Raw genomic sequence first — 24,072 nt, forward strand, 5'->3', positions numbered from 1 at the left:
AGCTCCCCTCACAAGGAGGTGATGGACACAAAGGATCCGAACCTTCTCTCAGCTGGTGAATCAGACCTAAGGGACAAGGTCACTCACTAAAACAGAGCTGTCCTGGGAAGGGATTCCTAGGAAGGGACGCTCGGAAAGCACTACAGAGCCCGGTGCCTGCGGGAGGCCAGGGGCGATGCGGTGTACCGGCGGTGCCTCGCCTTCCCGGTGCTCGGTGACACCCGCCGTGCCCGGTGTTGGCGTGCCCGGTGCCACTGCTGCGGCGACCGATGTTTTCCGGGTGTGCCAGACCCTCGTGGCCTGCGGGCTGCGCCCGGTTCTGCCGGTATGCCCCCGGACAGTCCCCGCTGTTCCCGGGGCTCCCGGGCCGCCCCCTCAGGCGGTCGGCCGCGCAGTGCACGCCGGGAAGCGCGCGCGGCACGCCGGGACACGCACCCGGCGCCTCGGCCGCCCAAGATGGCGGCGGTGGCCGTCCCCGCCCCCGGCCGCGCATGCGCAGCGCCGCGGCGGCCGCGCCGCTCCCGCCCTCCCTCCCGGCGGCCGCGGCGCCTCTGACAGCGCGGAGCGAGCGGAGCGTCCCCGAGCGCCGGGACCGCGCACCGGAATCCCCGCACCGGGACCGCCACCCCGCACCGGGACCCTGACGCCGCACCGGGACGCCGCGCCGGTGAGTGGGACAGACGGGTGGTGCCGGACCCGCGCAGCACAGCGAGGCGGCGGCGCCGGCGGGGCTCGGTAAGGCCGAGGCCCGCCGCCCCCCCGGCCCGCGGGTTGTGCCGGCCCGGGGCCCGAGCGGCCGCCGCTTTCCTCTCCGCTCTCCCCCTCCTCTCCCGCTCCCCGCCCTCGCCCCGCTCCCCCCCCCTCTCCTCGCTCTCAAAATGGCGGCCGCGCCCGTTGGTGAGGAGGGACCGGGCGGGGCGGGGGGCGGCGGGGGGGCCGGCCCGGTGTCCTCCCCCCGGCTCGGTGTGGGGGGGCTCTGCGGGCCGGGGCGCGGCTCCCCCGCTTCCCGGGGATCCCGGACCCGCTCCCGCGGTGACTCTGCAGGAAAACAGGGCCCGGTGGGAGCGGCGGGGCGGGCGCGGAGCCGCCGCCGGGCCCGTGTCCCCCCCCCCCACCCCTCGGGCCGCGCCGCTCCGTCCGTGACTTAGCAAATACCGGGAGGAGGCGATGCGCCCGGGTAAATAGCGATGAAATAGCCTTCAGGGACGACGGGCCTGGTTTGTGCGCGGAGGGGACCCCGAGCATCCCTCCCCGGTTCCTGCCGGGGCTTTCTCCCTGTCACCCCTCCCCGGGCAGGGCCGGGCGTCGGGCGATGGCCCAAATGGCCAGCGCGGCCGAGGCACCGAAAACAAGACGAGAATTAATAATCCAGGGAAAGGAGTAGGTGTTGTTTCAGAATTTGTCTCGCATCCCCAGTTTTCCTGCAGTGCTCAGCAGGGCAGCAGCGATAGGAGGTGGCTCAGACCTTCAGAACCAGCTGCAGTAAAACGGGGGAGGGAGGTCTGATCTCTCCTTCTGGGGGTCATATCTCTGCCTGGATGGCTGCAGCTGCACAGCCTTCCCGTGAAAACCTTATAATATTGCTTAAATCCTGTATTAATTGCTGCTCTCGAGGTTTTGTTTCCGCAGGAGGTAATAGGCAGGCAGGGCTTTTGATGGAAGTTGGGGGGTGGGAGTGGTGCCTCCCTTGAAAAGTTTAGGGTTTGTTCAGTTCTGGGGGCGTGAGATTTTTTAAATTTTTTTTTTTTTTTGTTTAAGGTGAATGCAATTAAACTTGACCTTTAATACCAATAATGATGTGACACCTTCCCTTTCTTTGCCATGGTATCACTCGAACCATTTCAATAGTGCTGCAGCAGTGGGCTTGGTTGGTGCAGGTCAAGTCCTTTCATAATGAATTGCCTACTAGGGATGGAGGAAGGTTAATGTAAGCTATATTAAAAATCTTTAATAAACACCGTTTTAATATAATTAAATGTTTGGGCGTATTGACCTGGCTAAATTATGTATTTTTGTGGTGATTCTTGTAAGTATATGTTCCTATGACAGTATTGTTCATGGCATTAGGAGGTGGTGGTTAAAGAACCTCCGTTCAGTGATGATCATTTTGTAAATGATTGTGCAGCATTTGGCTGGTTTTCGGGAGAGGGAGGGTCTGCTGTCAGAATGTTATTTGCCCTTAGAGTAATTTTATTAAATAGGAAAATTATGTTGGGGAACTAAACAAAGAAAATATTTTTAAACTGTAAGATGCATTGCAAATATCCGGCTTGTTCTCGGGCATCTCGTTTTTGTGTGTTTCTGTTGCTGTTCCCATGTTTGTGGATGCTGTGAGCAGCCATTGAGCAGGGAAGAGACTGGGTGGAGTAAGGAGGCAAAGCTGCGAAATGGCTCGATTACCCTTTCAGAGCTTTTTTTTCCTCCCTTTGCCGGGGTGGAGGAATACTAATTGCCGTAACAATGAAGTCTCTTCTTTAGGGAAGAATCTAATGGTGCAGGAAGCTTCGGAAATGAAACAAATCTCACATTCTGTTCTGAGACTGATTTTTCTGCAGGGTGGATTTTGATTTGTCTGGCAGTGAGAAGTGACCAGTCACTGTTGCAAAGCCGGATTTTTTTTGTCTGATAACCGCTTCAATTTATGCACTTAGATATGCACTTGTTGAATTGATTTTATTTACACTTTAGATAAGAATTGCAATTTTTATGCCGGTGTTTTACACACAAGATTTTCTGGAATCTGGAGGAGCCTCTGTATTGTGGCTTCATGCTGTTATTTGTTCATGGAACTTCTTGGTTAGAGCGGATTATGGGTGGGCATGCAGAAAAAGACAATCCCTGGTTTCTCTGGTGACCACAGTGGAGTGACTGCTGTCAGTGTACAGACTGGATTGCGTTGCCCTTCGTCATGTGCCAGGTTCTTGTAAAATAACATCTCAGGATTTTGGAAGCCCTTTTGAGCACTGTAGCTCTGTAAGAGCATTGCTGTCCCTTTTGGGTACTACTGCTTAAAGTTGTGTGGAAAAGCGTTTGAACAAAGGATTTGGGGAATACAATAGGGATTGGAGGAAGCACCTAGGAAGGGCTGCCTATGGAAGTGCTCTCCTGTTCCACATGTGTCTCATGGCATTCCCAGCTGATTTCAGTGCTGATTGGAGCAAGTACAGCATTGAACATGGATGGTTCTGAAGCAGTCTGAGGTTTTGCTTTTTCATGGGGGTCTCGCAGAGATGGGCACACAAGAAAGAGACTGCTTCTCTTAGTAGGCCCAAAATTTAAATAAGGGGCAGTGGTTTCTGCATTATTTCTAGTTCATTCCCTTGGAGTAGATGTTCCAGGATCCAGTGGCTGCATGAGCCAAATACCTGAGTCTAATGTGTATCCAGGCTAAGGCCAATGAAGAACGTAGCAAAACACTTTCCATCTTAACAGCTTTGGTTGATTTTTGCCCTTGAAATGATTGCAGTCACTTTTTCTACAAGAGTAACCTGTTCATTTGGGTTCTGCAGACCCAAAAGGCATCAACAGTTCCTTTCTGGCTGCCCACGGGCTCTGTCTTACCCTTCCTGCTGGCCCCTCTGCCTGTCCTGGCTCCTGTGCTTCTCCCTGAGAGCTGAGAGCTCAGGTTATGTCTTTGCTCTCAACTTGCTGTGGGCGGGACAGCTCCAGAATCAACATCTGCTGACTGCCTTGTCCACTACTGCAACCTTGTCTTCCATGAAGAGCTCCATAGCCATGTCCATCATTAATTATAATGTGTTTATGCTTCTTGTGGAGTATTCTGGCCAAACAATAGCTGGACCCCTCTGCATCAGGGTAGCTCAGGTATAGACTGCATGTGTTTGTAAGTTTTTTTACAACCCTCTGTAGCTGCCCTGTATTCCTGAACTAGAGGGGTTGGAATTACGTAGTACAAAGGAGAGTGACATTGGAATAGTTTGGTTTAGGTCAGCTCTCTTCTTTTGGTGAACTTCAGGCCCATTTTCTAAACTAAAGGCAAAGACTGGGAGAGCAGCTGAAGCATCCATGAAGTGGGCACTGAAATACTTCTCAGGCTGAAAATAAGAGCTGTGTAGGCCTAAATTCAGGAAATCAAGAGGACAATAGAAATCTGTAATTATTATTAATAGATAATAATTTCAGATTTCCTATAGCGTACGAGGGAGTTTCCAGCCTCTAACACGTAATATGTGATGGCAACTGAAGATCTTTCCCAAGGGTCAGAGCCATGTGTGTTGATAGAATGGTGCTGGGAGTCTCCTGTGGGGTTTGTTGCAGAGAAGTCATTGCGTTATGCACTGTCCATACTTGCAGATCTGTCAGTGACGTTACAACTGGCTCCTCTTTCCCTCTTTTATAAGAGCTTGCGTATCATTGGCAGGACAACCTGCCTGCTAAAAATGTATTGCACTGGTGAAGCCTTGCCTGGGTTCCGGGGCTTTCTCAGGAGCTACTTTGTGACCTGACACGAGGGAAATGGGGCTCCTATTGTGCCTTTTGAGGGTTTTATTCATGGGTGATGTTGCTTTATCTTTTGATCTGCCTGACAGAGTTGGCTACACTTTTAATTTTTTAGAAGTAGGCATTTGCACTAAGATACAATCCTGACCTGTTTAAAATCAGTTTTCAAGTGCATAAGCTGTTTCCTCAGAATTCTTGCTCTGAATGCTGTCCATGCTAGGGGAGCGTGGAGGGCTGTGCTCTGTGGGCAGGATGGTGACACCACTGTGGTGCAGAGGTGTGGTGGGAGCTGTAGCTCTGTCATATCAGCTTATTGGTGGGGTTCTGAGCCTAAGTTGGGTTAAATGTCTGATTTTCATGTATTACAGTTATTTTAGAACAAAACTTTTCCTAATTCCTACCATGTTCTAAGACCTACTGATGAACAGTACACATTAAAAGCCTTGGTGAGAACTAGGATTTTATCTGATGAGACGCAGAATTCCAGTTTTACCCTGGAGATGCCAGCTGCTGCGGGTTAGCCTGACAGATGTCTGTTGCTAACCTGTATCTTATCCCAGTTGTTTAAAAAAGAGCCTTTTCCTCTAAGTTGAGGCAGGACCTGGATGAGGCAATGTTTGTCTCATTCATAATGTTTAAAAGCTTATTCTGTTTTCTTTTTTTTTTTAACCTTCTCCTCTCTCCTTAAAGTATTAGATAGGTGTGATTTAGGCCCTTTGCTTTTAGTTCACTGTCTTGGAAGCCACCTATCATTTCACTTCCTGCTAGCATCCAGTGTCAGGAAATTTCAAAGAAAAATGTTATGTGCGAAGTAAGCGTATGGTGAACTCCATTTCCTTGTGACTATAAACATACAATCCTTTCAAAGCTGATGTTGTGCACAGCGTTGTCACACTGACCAATACCAAGAGCACTGATGCATATATAACTGTGTAAAAAAGTCAACATTATTAATTCGAAGTACTTGCTAGTTAATACATTTGGAATTATTTTTGCCATTTCCTTCTTAGTGGTACTGCTTTTGTGTGAGTTCTGCAGCTTGGCTTGACTACTCGTGGACTTTGGATAAGGATTGTGATTAAATGAATGCAATAAATACATCGTTGTGGTTGTGATTTTGTTGATTCTGGAAGACTTTCCTGATATTTTTTACTAGTAACTACTTGCTGCACCTTGAGAAGGTGTTTCCAGAGATGGGCCCATCCGTGGTTGAGGTTTGTAGGTGGTGCAGCAGGAGTGTCTGTCCTGTAATTTCCTCGGATCCGTTGTTAAGTAGGTCCCTGCTGAGGGAGTTGGTCGAAGGCTGTTCAGAGGCACCTCTTGTTCTGGGGCTGCTTGGTGACTCAGCTGTCACACCTCTTGTGAGGTAGGTGACAGGCTCTGTGGCGTGGTGCTGTGCTGGTTTGCATCTGGGATAGCACAGGGGCATTCATGACTGAGATTATTTATACCTTGCCTCTTGTATCCGTGTTAATTGTTCCCATTGTGCTCCACAGACCTTAAGTTCCTTTGGTTTAATTAGACAGACAAGTGTTCCCCTCCCCACCTCCCCCCGAGAATGCCTCTGCCTTGTTTTTCTGCTTAATGCTAAAGCAAAGGTGTTACGTTTATCCCTCTTTAAGACTAGAGGAAAATCAGCTGGACGCAGCTAGGCTGTTTGCTGCAGATAAATGACTATTTCTTCCATATAAACAACATTGGCAGCTTGTTTTGTACTGGATCCACTTGCTTTTTGGGGTGAAGAAAGAGACTGGATAAACAATTTGGTTTGTTTAAATGCTCGTGTCTTTGCAATCTATTAAGAGGATGATGTCATTAATGAGTGTCTATGTATTTTAAACAGATGGTGTCTGTTAAATCAGTAATGGTAGAAGTTTCTGGTTCTCTCACCTTCAGCTCTTGTTTTAGAGGCAGGAGTGTAGTAGGTGAAGGTGGGTGATAAGAAAGTTGAGACACCTTCTACCAGAACCCTGATTGCATTATTTTTGGTACTAGTGTCATGAAAGGTTGAACACTGTACCCTGTAACAGAATAAGATGTTATAGATCACAATTATGATGAGCTTTTTGGTTTTCTCCCCCTGCCCTGGGCAAGTGAAACCATTTTTGGTCAACAAGATTTGAAAATGGATAAAGGACCAACAGTGTTCTCATGATTGAAGAGTGGAAGTTCTAAGTTCTTGTTTGGATTTCTTTGTGGTTTATCCCTTCCCCTGTTTCTAAAATATGAACATAGGTGTTCCTTTAAGTTTTCTTCTGGATATTTTTCTTTATAAATTTAATCAATTTGTGGTTGTTTTTGTTAATATCACATTGCCAGGATAACAGGCAGTTTATGATTGAATTATTTAAATTTGGTTGTAGTTCTGTCACCTCTTTTACAGTTATAAATCTGTTACTTAATTCTTCAAGCCAGAGAAGTATGGGAGGAGGAACTGAAAACAACAAAGTTCAAATCTGGTGCATGCCTGCTGACAGACATATCTAAGTGAAGCACTCTTCTGGTGGTCTAGAATTGCTATCCCAAAATGTGTGTGTGTTGTTTGACCTAGCAATGATGATACTGAAAAATTCCCTGCTGGAGTCGTGCAGCTGACCCTGATGTGCTTGGCTCTGAGCAAGTGTTGAGTAGCAGCGTGTAACATGGAGCCCGTAACACTACCCCTGCGTGCTGTCCCGCTGCTCTCACAGCCCCCGAGCAGCAGAGTGGGGCTGCCAGGCCAGAGCCTTCTCACACGTGTTAGAGCTTTATTTTCTACTGCAGCCTGCATTCTTCCTGTTGTTGGTAGCTAAAGTTACCTGCATTTTCACATAGAATTGAACAGGCAGGTTAGAAGAAGGATGTTTTCCCTTGTTTTCCACCAGAGCCTACACACAGACCTCAGGCTGGAGCTCTGACCTGGAGGAAGCTCAAAGACTCTAAAATGATATGACAATGCTCACTCAAGATGTTTCTCCTGAGAATTAATTGTATCATGCTTCTGTCAGAATTGCAAAACTGAAGTGATACATGGTGAAAAAATGTCAAGATTGAATTAAAGTCTTCTTTTAAAAAAAAATATTTCCCAAGCAAATTTGGCCCAGATTCTTCAAAGTCATTTGGTGTTGGTGCCTGGGAAGGTAACGAGGCCAGAAATGTGTTTTGTTGTTTTACAGTCCTAAAGGTGGGTAGTGACTGCTAGTGATGTGTTAAAAATTTAGCTTGAAATAATATGGGAAAGCAGACGGGCATAGGAGTTGATTTCAGAATGCACAGGCGTTTCTTTCGGCAGCATGCTGCGTGGAGCACCCAACTTGCTCCTGCTTTATAGCATCTTGATGACATTCCTTAGCTTTATTTTTCAGATGTAATTGCAACCTGCATTCCAAGTCTTTGGAACACAGGCACTATATCTGATCTGCTACAGATTGCTTTCTGGTTCCCCATGGATTTTGTGCTGAATTATTTTCAGAACTAAACTACTGTATCAGGTTTTTAGCAAAAGCAGTAAAAGTAGGTGAAATGGGGAAGAAAACAGGCATAAAATTTTTCACTTTTTTCATGTTAAAAATGTATTTCCTTTGATAAACCTGTAACTGAACTGAAACGGGAAATGTTTTTTATGAATTATTATAGCACTGCACAGAATGCTCTGTGTACTCTGTGGATAATACATTGATGTATCAAGCAAAGTGTTGACCTACGGGCATTTTGAGACTTCCCTTAATTGCAGAATAACAGGCTTACTAAACATATGAATTAAAAATAAGGCTCAGAGTTGTAATTCAGATCAGATTTGCTTCTTGTTTTGTTTTTCCCAAATCAGATAGCTGTTGGAGCTCACTTTGTCGTAATCCCTCAGCCAGCTTTACTGATGTAGGCTGAAAAGTGGAAAAAAGATTAACCCAGCTCATAAATGAGTAGCTTTCTCATATTCTCCCACTCATCCCTGCTGGCTTAGCAGGTGATGGATTCCAGCATTTTCTAGGATAAGGTCTGTTTGCTGCACTAAGAGCAGCTGCATGCCTGTGCCTGGGTGATTCTACTGTGGATGAGCTTTCCTGCAGAAATGGGGGGCGGGATGGAAGCAGGAGAGGAACTGAATTATTTTACTTGTTACTGTTTTTCTTTCCTATCAACAGATAGAGACATATCTGGGAACCCTTTTCAGGTCCTGATAGTTATGCCTAGGAACCATGGATATTACTTCACTTCTATGGAATCTGGTTTTGAGTACATCGTGGAAAGAATTGTCTTACTCTGTGGCTTGAGTTTGATAGAGCAGCTTTTTGCTTATGCTTTTCAAACAAAATCAGACCCATTAAAAATGAGTTTAAATTAAAAGGAAGTTTTCTTATATACTTGATAGAATTTAGCAACATAATCCAGAGGTGTAAGAGAACAATTCATGTGGTCTAGTTCTTCCGTAAGGACTGTAGCTCTAATTGCCTGGGAATTACTCCCAAATAACCCCTTTAAGTTCTCTTGTTAATGTTATGAAACAGGATACACTGTCGAAGAACCTTGCAAGGACCTCCTGTGCCAGCCATGTAGCAAGAGACAATGCAACAAGAGTTTCGCCTTTAGTCATGCACAAATGGATCCTTTCAGCTTTAAAGAATTGTGGAATTTAATTCTGATTATATCAATTCAGTTACTCTTTTTGGTGGCCTTTGGTTATCATAAATGGCTGGCCTTTCACTGGGATTATAAAATTAGCTGAAGAGAGGGAGATAACTGAAGTAGGATTTTGTGTATATTAACAACACAGAAGTAAGCTCCAGGAGTTTTCTTTGAGGTAAAAAAACCTTTTAAGAATGATAGAATGTGTTAGAGAAACCACTTGAAAGTTGCTAGCATGTAGCTGGACGCTTCAAAATGTTTTAAGTTTTATAGGGGTTATTTACATTTTAAATGATAAGCTAAGATTTAAATTGGAACCTTAATGTGAATAATAAAAAATTCTTAATTGATTTCACAGTGTGAACTCAGTTTTGTGTTTCTGATGCTGGTGATGGTTCATGTGCCTTTTTAACACTAAATACTTTGTATTAGGTGTGCCTTAGCTGACAGTCTGCAAAAGTGATGTCCGATTTTGTTTCCTTCAATAAACGTTCTTGGAGAATATAATTTAAAATGTTGTAATAATAATACTTATGGAAAAAATGGTCTTGTAGCTGAGTTAACTAAAGTATTAGAATTCTGCAAAAATACACAATTCCTAAAGCAGTGTTGAGCTAAAGGTTTGCTGGTCTGTTCTGTATCTGCTGATGCTTTAGCTCTGTAATTGATGCCATGTATCACTTCTAATTTTTAATATAATGGGCTACAGTTACATGTTTAGTGTACATAGCTTGTGTTTTTGTGGTGAAGACTGTTTATGAGCCTAAGCCTACTGTGACTTTTTCTGAGCAGCAGAAATGGGCACTGTTAGTCAGTTAAGTGTCTCCTGAAGCAAGTATGAACACAGTCATAGAAATACCTACAAGCCAAGGTGTACCATTTATTGGCGTAGCATACATGAGCTGAGGGGAATCTCTTGCCTGAAAGTGATTATTTTTGCCCTACCTCATTGCTGTGACTGAGCGTGTAGCTATTGTGCTTGGATACCTCCTGTAGAGCTGTCTCAGCTAACAAATGGAGCTGAACTTGTTTCATTTTGCTGTTGGTGCATTTATGAATCATTTGCAGGTCTCTCATTAAGTTATTGTGAGGTTTTCCAGTAATCTCGGAAGCACTTGAACCACACTGATAGCCATCAGTGGAAGAGCCCAGTGTTTGAAGGCAGGAAGCAGCATTGGTCTGTGGAGTCCTCTCAGTCGCCCTGGGGCAGAGGGTGTTCCTGTCCGTGCCAGCTCGGTGCGGGGCTGTCTCTTTTAAAATAAATTTATTTTTAAAGAGTATGCTTTAGTATGCCACTCTCTAGTCCTGCAGCACCAAAGGATTGAAGTAGGTCTGCTCTCTGTACTGCTCTGATGTTTCTGCCAGTCCTGAGTATCAAAACTGATCTGTAGCTGAGTGGAAAGGTGGCCAGCTGGGATGAGGTGCAGTTGCCTGCCGAGGATCTGCTGCTGTTAGTGGAGATGAGGAGTGTGTTTTGTATAGGTAAGGAATGGTTTGTGTTGTTGTAGAAAACCATGCAGGTCCTGTGCTGCCAGGAGGAGTGAGAGGTGCCCATCGCATGTGTCGTACCTGTGCCAGCGACAGGTCTCCTGCCAGCTCCCGATTTTAAAAGGCTTACAATGACACCTGATCTTGCTGAGAACGCCTTTAGCCCTCTGTTGCTGTCCTTATGCAGAGGTTTGCCGCTTTGTGCTTTTGTATATGCAGACTATTGATAGGGAATCACATAGGTTTTAAGTTAGAAACTGCAACTTGGAAGCGTGTAAGTGGCTATTAATAAAAGGCACATCCTGGTTCACACTAAATTAGTAGCTGTTACTCCATGGGTGGCTAAATTCAGTGTGCTTTTTCCTGTATTTAATAGTGGACAGAGTAAAATTCTCATGTAAAGACACCTTTTCTTTCAGAAGAATATCTAACTCTGTCTTGACACTGCCTTAATATGCTGATACAAAGTGACCATGTTGAGGCAAGATGTAATGGACAGGTGGCAATTCTTTGTGGGTTGTTTTTGTTCCCCAGGGTTCCCCCAGAGCTCCAGCTGCCTCTAGTGGCTGAGCTGTTTGAGGGTAGCGAGGTGGTGGCTGGTAGGTGATGGAGGAGGACTGGTTAGTCTTGCTTTGCTGAAGCCTGTATGTCACAAAGTCTGCTCCAGCTGAAAAAAAGGTAGTTCACATAGTGGCACAGGTGTGTAATTAATGGTGGTCCTTTTGGGTTTGAACACTTCTGCTTGAGTGGGTTCTTTGTGTGGGGGATTTTTGTTTGTTTTGGTTTTTTCTTTGTTTACAGTGGGTTTTGGTTGCTTTAGTTTTGTTTTTCTGGTTTTGTCTACGAAGGAGGCAGTCCTAAAAATACTTCCCCTTCTATTCAGGTGACTTTGTAGTTAAAAGTCAGGAATGCTGAGCAGAGTGCTTGGAACAGACCCTTCTGGAGGAGCGAGAAGCTGCAGATCAGTTGGTTGGTGGCTTTGGCTCAGCTGTAATTTGTTAATAGCAGGAGTAGCTACTTTGCCATGTGGCTACTGGAATTTATCTAGTACTAGGATCTGTTTCTTACTAACAATTCAGAGTTAGATTGTGGAGCAGCCCAGGGGTTGGGAAGCAGATATGGGATATGGAAAAATTTGGGGTTGCTTTACATTTGACAAGGAAAATGCATTTCTAAATAGATGACATGTGAAAGATGTCCTTACAAACACAGTTGCTGTTATTTTTAGACTAGTGCTATAATTGCATCTCCCAGATGCCGCTACAAAATTGATGAGATATTGGGCTTTTTTACTGGAGTGAGTACCCTGTCACTGGATTTGCTAGGCATTCACTGCATAGCGGCGGTTCAAGTACAAATCCCCCTTCAGGTTGTTCCTGTGGCAGGCCTAGAGGCGGGTTTTGGCCGTGGCGTGTTTGCGCTGTGCTGCGGCAGCGCTGCCGTGTGCGGGGCCGTGCCCGCGCCCGTCCCGCTGCCCCCCGGCTCCGGTTGGGCACCGCGCGTCCCGCGGCGCGCCCTCTGCGGGCGCCTCTCAGCACTGCAGCACCTTGTGTTGGATGGGAACTGCATTGCCGTTAATTTGCGTGTGCTGCTCTGCTCTGTACTGAGCGCCGGACATCTCTTGAAACCCAGTGTCTCTTTACCTGGCATGAATTGGGTTATGGGACAAGAGGAGGTGAAATGCTCGCTTCTGTTATCTGAAAGGATGAAGCCTATGCTGTTAGTTTTCAGATGAATTGTTTCTGAAATAGCTGTTGGGGAAGAGGTTAGACTAATTAAATGAGGCATTGCCTGTTCAGAGTGCTCCTATCATAACTGGCTAGCAGGCAGTATTACAGTATGCAGCATTTAACGTGGAACATCCACCAACAGGGTGGAAACAAGTAACTTGCTGCTTAAGCTCATTTTGAAGCAGACAGCAGGGCCTAGATAGGTTTAGAATGAAGCCTCTGATCCCCTGTGATGAATAAGTAGCCATTAATGATACACGCTTGGTATTTTCCTTACTTTTTTCATAGCAGGCTGTTGTTTAGAGGGGGCTCCTTACTGAAATGGTTACTGAGCTGTGATACTGCAGTCAGTGTACCTGTGTGTCTAGGGAGGGGCAGAGGTGAGGCACGGGAGTGTGCAGTCTTCTAGCAGTCGGTAGAGAGTATACAAACCCACCTGCTGTCTCTGAGCTCATTGCCTCAGCCTATCTCGGTGCTGAAGGCTGGTTGGTTGGTCAGACTTGCTGAGCCGCCCGAGTGAATGATGAGTTCTGTCCAGAACCTGCCAGGTGTGCAAGAAGTGCCATTTCAGCACTTCCCATGGTCGTGGTGCTCACAAGGTCCCTGCAGTGCAGAAAGCAAAGGCAGTGTGGGTTTGGTGATGTCACTGAGCAGAGGTTGAAGCTGCCCAGTTGAAGCAGGTTGTGCACTGAGAATGCTGCAGTTCGTGTTTCTGAATCAAAGGATACTAATGAGTCTGTGTTTTGGAAAAGCACAGCTCCACTGGCTTGAGCCACCTCGAGCGTGTCGGGTTTCAGCTGTATCCCGAATTGGCTGGCCTTGCCAGAGGTGTTGTGATCGCTCCACTGCCTCAGCCCAGCTGCAGTCATGGGCCTGTGGCAGCTCTACCCATGGTAATGGTGCCACTCTGATCAGCTTGAAGGACTGTTTAAAAATTTGCTGTGCCCTGAACATGGGGGGGACGAAGTATTAACTCCAGGTAAACAAAGAGAACAAGTATTGTCTCTTGTTCAAAGGTCTTCCAAACTCCCTCAGGTGGTGGTACTGGAGTGGGTAAAGTCATTTGTGTGCTGCAGTTGTGTAGCACTGTAACTGCAAGGGCCCCATGCTGGGCTGGAGCCAGAGTCTTTAAAGATGCTGCTTGGATAAATCTAAGAAAGCTGCCTGAGCAACGCTTGTTTCAAGGAAACAAATGATGTCTCTTTCTCCTCCTTGTAGATGGATTGAATCTTCTGTGTTGAATGCCTCTGGATTCCGTACTGGGTTTGACATCTGGGGAAATACTTGTGATTTAAGCCACTGTGGCAGACTGAATTGTGGATCCTGGGTTCCCAAGACTTTAGCTCTTGAGGAGAAGCCACTGCTCGATCACGTTAACCTGACATCTCAGCCACGATGGTGCTGTCACAAAGGCAACGAGATGAACTGTAAGGGATCATTGTTTTTAAGTTTGTGTTGCATTTTCATTAAACTTCAATTATTAGCATTTGTTTCAAAATAGATTTTATTTAAAGTTTCTCTGTTCACATGCCCTTTAAGTTCTGTGTATTGTGGTTTGGATCTCTCTACTCTTTATTTTTGCTAGAACTGATGGTATTTGAAACTAGAATTGGGAAATGATGAAAATAAAATTTCAAGGTTACTGGTGGCATAAAAAATGGATTCTTCAATTTGCAGTAAGCATATTGCAATATAAGATGCAATCTGTGAATTCTACATTTATCTTGAGTAAATTCTGGAAATTTTTCGCTATTTTACTTTATAACGTAGACAAGGATCTGATCAGAATGCACTATGTTGTGTTGACAATATTTCTCTGAGTCCTTAAATTGTATTTGAAATGTTGTTTTGTAGAAATCGAGCGATAGCAGATTACCTCCGTTCCAATGGCTACGAGGAGGCATACTCGGTTTTTAAAAAGGAAGCTGAATTAGATGTGGTGAGTTCAAACAAGATTCTTCATGTATATTTTAGTTCAGAAAATCCTTTTGAGATTTGAGCTGGATGAGGAGTTAAGTCATCACCTGAGTCTGTTGCATAGCTCTTGGGTAACCGTGTAGTAGGAGGGCAGGCTGAAACAGTTCACAGAGATTGATCATCCAATAAGGCCAGGCTGGACAGGGCTTGGAGCAGCCTGGTCTGGTGGAAGGTGTTCCCCCCCAGCAGGGGTGTGGAACAAAATGAGATTCAAGGTCCCTTCCAACCCAAACCAGTCTGTGATTCTGGGATTGTGTGACCAGCTCTGGTAAGCAGCTCTGTTTGCTTAGACTCTGCAGATGCCGGTGACTCAGACCAGTCATTTCTTGCGACTTCATTCTGTTGACTTGCCTTTGTCACAGATAATTTGGTATAATTTTTAACTTTGCCACCTATTAGCATAGGAGGTATGCATTTCATATGGCTACAGCTGGATTGAGTAGTAAATTGTGCTGGATAAATCCTTGCCTTTTCTTTGTTACATATCTTGCATTGTTCTTTTTCCAAAATGCTTGAAGTTTGACTTAATTTCTCCAATTTGCTACTAGTATTGAATAAATAAGTAGAAATGACGAATTGAAATACCATGCTTATAATTGAAAATCCTAATATAATTTCCCTATCTGCCTTATCTATCAACCTAATTTAGTCTCCTCTTCCCAAAGCTTAGGAAAGCAATCTAAATAGGTTAGATGGTCCTGAGGGAAAGAGAAAACACAGCTGCTAAAAGTTTCACAACTTTTATACAAGAAAATCTGGATTGGAGTGGGCTATTCTAAAGTGGAAAGAAAAGATAAAGGCTGAAAATATTTGAGTAAATTGGAATGATAGATGTGCAGCTCTACAAAGAGAGATTTAATTTTTGTATGGATCATTCATGCAAATGACTCCAGCTTTCACAAGTGCCCCCCCTATAGCAGTAGATTAACATCTGTCTCTGACCAAGGTAGCAAGTCCTCAGAGCTTTTGTCTGCTGTGGAGTAAATCTTGGCATGGTTATTTTCTGATGTCTGTTATCTTCATCACATTTAGGATTATTGTAGTATGAGACTGTAATTTTGTAATGGAAAGGATGTGCAGCACTTAGTTACTTCTGCACCTCTGATGTTTGTGTTGCTTTTCTTCCTCTTTCTTTAAATGCCTCTTCTCAGAATGAAGAGTTAGATAAGAAGTATGCTGGACTTCTGGAAAAGAAATGGACGTCTGTTATAAGATTACAAAAGAAGGTAAGTAGAGATGTGCTGGATGTACATGTATTAAAAGTTAGCCCAGAAAGCATTCAGCACTGAACGTGCATGTGCAGTCCTGAAGCTGGAGAGGCAAGAGGTGCCTTGAGGCAGTTGGTGAGCGGGGAGATGGAATTGCTGTGTGCAGAGGGTCAGGCTGGGCTGGAACGGAGGAAAAATCAGTGCTGCCTGTTGTCTTTGGCCATGGCCCTGGAGGGAAGGAGCCATTAGCTCCAGTGCATTCCATGGGGATTGTGCTGCAAGTGGAGAGTACAAAACTCTTTTTAGTCATGCTTCAATGGCTCAAGAGTGTATCAAAAGCAAAAAAACCCCTGAAATCAGTGTGTTAACAATGAAGTCCTATCCCTTGTGCAGGTTAATACAGGGAGGGTTTATTAGCCCTCCAGTGTTTCTGTTGTTGGTTAATGTGTGTGCTAGCTCCAACAGGACACAGAATTCCTGCAGCAGTGGCATTCCTTTTTGTTAGCACAACCTTCTTTGGTAGTTTGGCACAATCGTAATTCAGATGTATTTGTACAGTGTGTGAGTAAAGGGGATTTTGTAGAACTTTTTCCTGTGGAAATATTTGGGAATTTGAAAAGAATAAATTATTAATGGTTAGATTATTAAGAATTAACTATATATTATTAAAGAATAAGCTATAAATGATTAATTTAGGTTTGGTTTTTAAAATCAGTGCTACTGAATGTTGGTTATCAGTTTCGGTCCGTGCAGTCTTGGCTTTTCTGTGAGTTTTGGAGTCAGTTGTTATTTGGATTACTAATGAAGAAGGTGAATTAGATCTTGTATAAAACTGGAAATGAAAGGTTTCTTTAAAATTCTTACACTTAGGTAATGGAATTAGAATCGAAGCTGAATGAAGCTAAGGAAGAATTTACATCAGGTGGACCTCTTGGTCAGAAACGAGACCCTAAAGAGTGGATTCCTCGTCCTCCAGAGAAGTATGCATTGAGTGGGCACAGGAGTCCTGTCACCCGAGTAATTTTCCATCCAGTGTTCAGTGTTATGGTCTCTGCTTCAGAGGATGCCACAATAAAGGTATGTGTGTGCTCCAGACAACTGCCTGTGGAATAGGTGGCATCGATACAGTGAAACATGTTCTCCTGCTGGGCTTATAATGCTTAAAGTTAGCTGAAAATAGTTTTCAAAATGCATTAATTCTGTTAATTTATAAGTAACAACATCACATAAAAAGAAATTTATTCTTCTCTTCTATTAAGCTTTTTAGGACTGTCTGTCTCTTGCTTGCTTAATTATTGAACAAGGTGCCAGGCTGGCCTGCAGAGTGCAAATGTGAGGCTGCAGAATACAAAGAGTAATGGGCCGCTGCTAACAGGCTGTCTGTTCCCTTGTCAGGTGTGGGATTATGAGACAGGAGACTTTGAGAGAACCCTGAAGGGGCACACAGACTCTGTGCAAGATATTTCCTTTGACCACACTGGCAAACTCTTGGCCTCCTGTTCTGCTGATATGACCATTAAGCTATGGGATTTCCAGGGCTTTGAGTGCATCAGAACTATGCATGGTAAGGTATTAAGGGATTGATTTAGCAGTCTGTAAAGTGAAGAGATTTTTTTTTTTTTTTTTTTTTAATCCAGGAAAACTGCTGATGTGGAATGGGGTTATAGACCAGAGTATTTTCCAAAAGAAAAAAGGGGAGATATAGTTTGGTACTTTGAGTGCTCTGTAAATAGGGGAATACATGCAGTGTTTATGGAATGAAATAGCATCTTAAATCTACTATGCATGATGGTGTAGGAAGCATCTCTGAAGCAAAATGACTGAGGGACTTCAGCTTTAAATATCAAAGGCTTGCTAGACAGTAAAACTACCTTCAAATCAGTGAAAGATTCCTTCAGCCCCCAGTTCCTGATGCAGGGCCAGAGGAAGGGAGGAATCAGTGCCAGAGGAGTTGTGGCTGCTCCATGTGGGGTTTGGCTGCATGTGTTTGATCACACAGGGACGTTCCCTTTGCACTGGGTTTGAAAGCCATAGGAAAAATGAGAAAGTACAACACCCACAGCTATAAGATTCTACTATTGACAGCAAATGGTTTTTATAGTCTTATGTAAGAGCTTTTTTCTTGCTTTTAGGATCATTTTTTAGAAGGGGTGAGTAGAAATAGAGGATGCTTGAGACTTAAAAAAATAAACACCCACCCATAGGTATGCAAGTAAACAAAAAGCACCTTTAAGGATGCTCAGTGTCTGGACTGTGTGGGTTCTAAAAGTATGGATAATTATTTCATAGAATCTCAAGTTTACATGTAAAGATTATTCAATAAAGCGTGCTCTGCTGCTGTAGCTACTTGACCAAGATAAAAAAAAAAGGGAAGTCCTGTGTGCTCTGTGAAAACTCTGCCAGTGCCACTTAATAAAGGCTTTATTTTGTTTTTAGGTCATGATCATAACGTTTCTTCGGTAGCCATCATGCCCAACGGAGATCATATAGTTTCTGCCTCAAGGGATAAAACTATCAAAATGTGGGAAGTCCAGACAGGGTAAGTGCACTTGTGAGCAAACAGCGCCAGAACAAAAGCGAGGAGAAACCACTGTGTGTAGAAATGGGACACAGGAATCTGGATGTCAGCAGGCACTCTTTGAATTGAGAAATGATGTTCTGCTGTTTAGAATAATTCACTGAAAGATTCTGCTCCAGTCATTAGGTAGAGGGGTTTAGATGTTAATGCTAACTAATTAAAGCTAACTGGTTTTGTCTTTCTAGAAGCTATGAGGGTAGATTTCTAGCTCATGACCAGTTAGAAACGTAAATTCACTGGTTTACTATGAGTTTAAAGAAAGTATCTGTTACCTTTCTTGACACAGATCAAGGTGTCCCCTGATTTTTTTTGTCTTCTTGCTTGTTTCATTTATCAATTGCCTCTCTAATAACCTAAATGACCTGTAAATCTCTACTTGTTCTTAAAATACGTGTTTAATGCAAGTAGTCATGTCAACTTAATTTTCCCCCAAGTTTCCTGCTTTTTACCTTAACAAGTTTTAGCTAGCTCCTAGCTGTTGCTGCTTTCTCACATCAGCATCCTTTCCACGAACTCCTTATGGCGTGCTCCATCAGCTGCCTGGATGGACATGTGTGCACTAAAATATTTTATCTTAACCACTGAGTAGGTGAGGTGCGCTGAGCTTTCCAAGGCCCGTGCAGGGGGCGATTGTGCCAGCACTTGGGTGATGCTGTGTTTCTTGCACAGTTACTGCGTGAAGACTTTCACGGGGCACAGAGAATGGGTGCGCATGGTGCGGCCCAACCAGGACGGCACCTTGATTGCCAGCTGCTCCAACGACCAGACGGTGCGCGTGTGGGTGGTGGCGACAAAGGAATGCAAAGCTGAGCTCCGAGAGCACGAGCATGTGGTAGAGTGCATTTCCTGGGCTCCTGAGAGCTCCTACTCCACCATATCAGAAGCTACAGGATCAGAGGTAACATTCCCGGGCTGTTACACCAGCATGCACAGGGCGATCTTTGTTCGTGCTCTGTGTAGCACTGACAGCCACTCGGCTTTGGGCTCAAGGGCCTGGCAGGTACAGCAGGTATATGAGTACTTTGGTCCAAGTATCTTGGTGTGCAGCTAAGCCCTGTCTTGGCTTCCCAGGATCCAGCTTTTGTGTTTAGGACCTATCCTTGCACTAGTGAAAGTGAACTTCAGGGAGATGCTCTGTTCAGGGAGGGATGAGAGTGGGACTGCTGTCTTGTACTGCAGCAAAGAAATGTGTAAAGCAGCTTCTCTGGCAGAATGTGAAGATTATAAGGATACTTAGCAATTGGAAGGTAGAGGGGGGAAGGAGCCAGTCAGGAATGCAGAATGAAGCTGTCTTGGGTGCAGAGTGCACTGTGCTGGAGTCAAGCACCGATTGCGGTGATTTACTGTAGAGCTACTGATGGGAGAAAGCATTCCTTAACTAAAATGAATCCTAGTTTGTGTGATCACTGATACCCCTTCTAGTGAGCCTCAGGAAAGCCTAAAGGCCAGAAGAAATTTTCGTTCTAAGGATGTTAAAATGTAGAAAAAAGGAAATAGAAATAAGCTCCAGTTTCTAGTCAGGCCCCCCGCCTGGCATTGCTGTTTTGCCCTCCGCCTCCAAAGGCCATGGACACCCCAGGGGAAAAGTAGCCACACTGAACACAGAGACTTGACTAGTGATGGCTTTTACAAGTTATTTCAGTCAAATTTTACTTGAATCGCGTAAAGATCCTTGTAATCTTTTGATGATAAGTAATTAAAATGAAAGTAGGTGTGTCCTTCCTGAGGCCGTGTGGGCTCTGCTGGGGTGCCTCTCCTGCCCCCTGCTGGAGGGATCGGGCACAGCCCGCAGGGGAGCACCTTCCCTGCACACCTGGGGCAGGTGAGCTCGGCCGTGGTCACACCGTGCATGGGCACACACAGAAATCACTTCACAGTCGGAAGTTTTCAGGAATTCTTAACCCTGCTTCATTACATTTTATGAAGAGTGTGAGCACAAAAATATGTGTGAGCTGCATCCTCGTTTGTCCCGAGATGTGGCCCTTGAGCTGTGTCTGCTGTTAACAGAGGATGTCTTGCAGTAGGCAAGTGTGTATTCAAAGTGTTACTTGGCTTGTGGAATCAGCAGGACAAGCAACCATTTCTTTTAACATATTGTGTAATTCTCCTAGCATTACTACCAGTGCCTGTGATGCAGCTTTGTCAGTGTGGGTTTACTTGCTGTAAGCTGTTGTATGATATGATTTTGGTACTAAACAATATCACTGGGAAGGGATCTGCTTCATTCCTCCTCTTGCTGCTTCCATCCTATGCATACCATAACTTAAAACATAATTTTCTGTAGACTAAGAAGAGTGGCAAGCCTGGGCCTTTTCTGCTGTCTGGATCCAGAGACAAGACCATTAAGATGTGGGACATTAGCACTGGCATGTGCCTTATGACACTTGTAAGTCCATTGGTGTTTTTTCTGGCCGTCCTAGCTGCGTATGTACAACCAGTTTTAATGAGATGTATTGTCTTGCATGTCATGTTTTCAAGAGAAGTCAGAGTTATAATAATCCAAATGCTGGAAATACAGCTTTAATGGCTTCTATAGTTCAGATCTTGTTGTTGCTAAGAAATACTGACAATCTCCAAAATCATAGTGTGAATGCAGTACTGTGGTGTAGGTTCTGTTATGAGTAGCTTGGATTGTTTACAGAAATGCTGGTAATCATCTGAATTGTGTCTTCTGTGAGGTATCACGTTGCTGCCACGTGTGGGACTTCCTGCAGGCCATGGCCTGCTGTTCCCAGCTCAGATTCTGGGTGGTGGTGCTGGGGGTGGAGAGCAGAATTGGTGCAGATCACATGAGGACTGCTGTTTGTTTGCGTTCAAGTACAGGAACTTGCATTGTTGGGAGGACTGATAGAGTTGTAATAATAGAAACTGGAGATAAGCTGTGAGTTCTCAGAGGCCTCAGAGCTCAGTGCTGTCCTTGCGGGGCCAGGCAGGGTCCCTCAGTGTGCCCTGGTGCGAGGTGTGGGATGCTCAGCTCTCAGCCTGCTCACTGATCTCTCCTTGTGCACAAGGTGGGCCATGATAACTGGGTACGTGGCGTCCTGTTCCATTCTGGGGGAAAGTTTATTTTGAGCTGTGCTGATGACAAGACTCTCCGTGTCTGGGACTTCAAGAACAAGCGATGCATGAAAACCCTCAACGCGCACGAACACTTTGTTACCTCTTTGGGTACGTATTGCTCTCTGTGCCAGAGCTGCTGCTTCCCTGCTGCTGCAGCTGGGCACCAGGCTGCCGTTCACCTTGGGGCCTTAGTGGCACCTTGTGCTCTCTGTGTAGAAGAAATGAACTAGAAATTAACTCCAGTTTCTAGTCAAACCCCCCACCCATGTGAGTTGTAGAATTTAGAGTGTGCTGGATTTTTCCACTTCTGCTGCCAGTGTTGCTCGTGGATAAGAATGTTAACTGACAGGGAGTTCTGGAACCTGTCACCAGAGCGTGCAGGCACGTGGGGAGGGTTCTAGTGTCAGTGCTTGCCCAGCAAAAGGAAAAGTAGGGTGTGCACAACAGTCAGAAAAGAGTTACTTGGAATTCCTGGACATTCCTGGTTTGTGTTACCAGATCTTGGTAACGGCATGAGAGAATTTGGCTACAAAAGTATAGCCAGGAGCTTTGGAATTTAGCCTTTGAGCTGGTAGAATTGTTTTGGAAAAGCAGTGCCATTCAGTGAGAGTAGGAAATGCTGAAGTTCTGGGTTCACTGGTAACGAGAGCTTTTGTCTCCTGGCAGATTTCCACAAGACAGCCCCGTACGTGGTGACTGGGAGTGTAGATCAAACAGTAAAAGTGTGGGAGTGCCGCTGATGGAGTTCACAGTGACCCCTTTTCCTCTGGATGCACTCAGATACCATGGTTACCCATTGAGCTCTGTTTAAATAAATATTGTCCTTTCATGTAAATTATTCTGGATGTAGATTGAGCTTATTAAATGTTACACACAAAGTATTCATGCATGGTGAATCCAAATTGTATACTGTAAATTTACATACGTTGTCTAGAAGTACCATAGGTTTAAGAACATGGGCTGGCATTGGTCACATCAGACCTGAGAAGGCAGAAGTGGGATGATTGGAATAGGGCACTTAACTGAATAGTTGACAGTGTCGTTATGTCGGATAATTATACCTGTTTTTCTTTCTGCTGTCTGTTGGTGCCTGAATTGGTGACCTCATTTGGGAAAAGTTTTGTAGGGCTCTTTCAGAAATGTGTATCTATGTAACATCACTTAAGTGTGCTTAATAAATCTTCTCTAAGAATACTAGATAATAAGGCTGCAATTCAGAATCTTCTGAACCTTATATGTAATTAATGGAAATTAATTAAACTCTGGAATATTTGTCATGAAACATTTGCCAAATCAACAGAAAATATTTGTTTTGGCCTCCTATCACGCAAGGGTTGGTATATTTATAGAACTGACTGTAAACCTGAAGTAAGACAACAAATCTTAGTCGCAGCTGATGTGATAAATGTATTTATTTTTTATTTGGTCATTCAATGGTTAAGCTGTGCTGTTAAACTAAGTTTAAATGGTTTTTTGTTTGGTTTTTTTTTTTTTTTAATGCTAGACGAACTTCCAGGAGGAGTTGTCCATCCCACTAGAGTTTAGTGATCCAGTTTCCAGTAGAGCTTCCTCTCCCAAATGACTGCCATGGTCCAACTTGCTGTTTGCTTTCCATGTTTGTTAGAGATGTGCAATTCCTATTTACACAGCAGGATCAAAGGACACTTCCCTCATTCACTGGCAGGAAATTGGGGTATACAAAAGTTTTTTGATTTCCTTAGTGCTCCTTGGACAATGAGGTGATCCTCACCTTGGCAATGTGGCTCCAATTAAAACATCCTGGGGTTTGCATGTGGAGAAAAACCTTGGGCTGCAGCATTGAAATGCTTTAAAGGAAGCACTGAGTATGTTGAGAATCAGTTGACAATGGCAGGTCAGATCCATGCAGGCTTCTAAAACAAAGATGCCATGAACAAAGCCCACACCCATCTGTGGGAATGATAATAAACATTAAAACCAAACCTATCAGCAAAACCAGCCCAGCTCAGTTATTAGTATTTGTGTTGTTTGGTGTACACAATTTTTAATTTGCATATCCCTGAAGTTACATATTTGATCTGAAATGAATGAAAATACTATAAATTAATATTTTAATCAGCATTTTTGTGACAGATTCCATTGTAGATAACCAAGAATTCCAATACTTATCAAACTAACCAGGTGTTTTTAAAAATCAACTTTAAAATTTACAATACAATGAAGTACCAGGCTGATGTTTTAACAGATGGATTTGTGCTTTATTTTATTCCTTTGGTTTAATCCATGGCTTTTAAAATGTCCCTTTTAATGCCCCTGAGAGTCCCTGACCAGCATAGGGTGGGCTGGAGGGTGAACACACTGCACTGGTGAGAGGGAAACTTCCGCAGTCAGCCCAGCAGGAGCCTTAGTTCTGTGGGAGGAGCTGGACTGGGGTGTGGGGTCCTCTGGGAAGCAGTGGAGAAAGCGGAGTTGTGATGTGGGGGTTTTCAGAGACAGTTTAAGATCCAGGCTAATCTCTTAAATCCAGTGGTTTCTGTCATTCTCGGTGTGTGTTGCTGCATAAGCATGCACGAATAAAATCTGTTTTGTTCGTTAGCTGCTTGGACTGGAAAAATTTGCTGCTTTTTGTCCTATTGGAGAATTCCAGATACACAAGTAGTGCATCTTAAATCCCTCCATGCATCTGCAACTGTAAAGTAATAACATCTGTTTAATTCCTGGTAGAACCTAGAAACTTTATTTAAGTCTAAAATAAACCACCCTCATGTACATAACTCAAAACCTGAATGAGAAATTAAAGGTACCTGTGATGTGGAAGTTGTCTACTGCATTTTTTCCCTGTAGCAAAGACACATTTACCAGGCCACCCGGCCCCAGTGCTGGCAGCAGTGTCGCTGCTGTGTGAGACTCAACACTGCTCCTGTGCAGAGTGAGCCTTGTGGGGCAGCAGGGAATGATCTCAGGGATGGTCCTGACCGGACCAAAGCTG

At 44.5% G+C, this 24,072-nt stretch overlaps 1 protein-coding gene across 2 annotated transcripts; it reads left to right on the top strand.

Moving 5' to 3' along the window:
- Window positions 1–528: 528 nt before the first annotated feature.
- PAFAH1B1 (platelet activating factor acetylhydrolase 1b regulatory subunit 1) lies at window positions 529–22,301 on the top strand. 2 transcript variants are annotated; one of them, XM_064729086.1, is made up of 11 exons: window positions 529–667; window positions 13,500–13,708; window positions 14,136–14,220; window positions 15,410–15,484; window positions 16,337–16,543; window positions 16,862–17,030; window positions 17,903–18,005; window positions 18,714–18,942; window positions 20,329–20,430; window positions 21,056–21,212; window positions 21,771–21,942. In XM_064729086.1, the coding sequence occupies exons 2-11, from the start codon at window positions 13,677–13,679 to the stop codon at window positions 21,842–21,844; spliced, it is 1,233 nt and encodes a 410-aa protein (XP_064585156.1). In that variant the 5' UTR covers window positions 529–667; window positions 13,500–13,676; the 3' UTR covers window positions 21,845–21,942. The 2 variants fall into 2 exon arrangements, with proteins under 2 accessions (XP_064585156.1, XP_064585157.1); XM_064729087.1 differs by lacking the exon at window positions 529–667 and adding an exon at window positions 852–897 and having other exon boundaries at window positions 21,771–22,301.
- The last annotated feature ends 1,771 nt before the right edge of the window (window positions 22,302–24,072 follow it).

This window comes from Zonotrichia leucophrys, chromosome 19 (assembly GCF_028769735.1).
Source record: "Zonotrichia leucophrys gambelii isolate GWCS_2022_RI chromosome 19, RI_Zleu_2.0, whole genome shotgun sequence".
In the NCBI taxonomy this organism is placed as follows: Eukaryota; Metazoa; Chordata; class Aves; order Passeriformes; family Passerellidae; genus Zonotrichia; species Zonotrichia leucophrys.

Excerpts from the sequence above, each read along its gene's own strand:
- PAFAH1B1 (XM_064729086.1), top strand. The coding sequence starts at position 13,677 with ATGGTGCTGTCACAAAGGCAACGAGATGAACT. Across the intron at positions 13,709-14,135 it reads CAAAGGCAACGAGATGAACT|AAATCGAGCGATAGCAGATT; the intron begins GTAAGGGATCAT and ends GTTGTTTTGTAG. Across the intron at positions 15,485-16,336 it reads TTATAAGATTACAAAAGAAG|GTAATGGAATTAGAATCGAA; the intron begins GTAAGTAGAGAT and ends TCTTACACTTAG.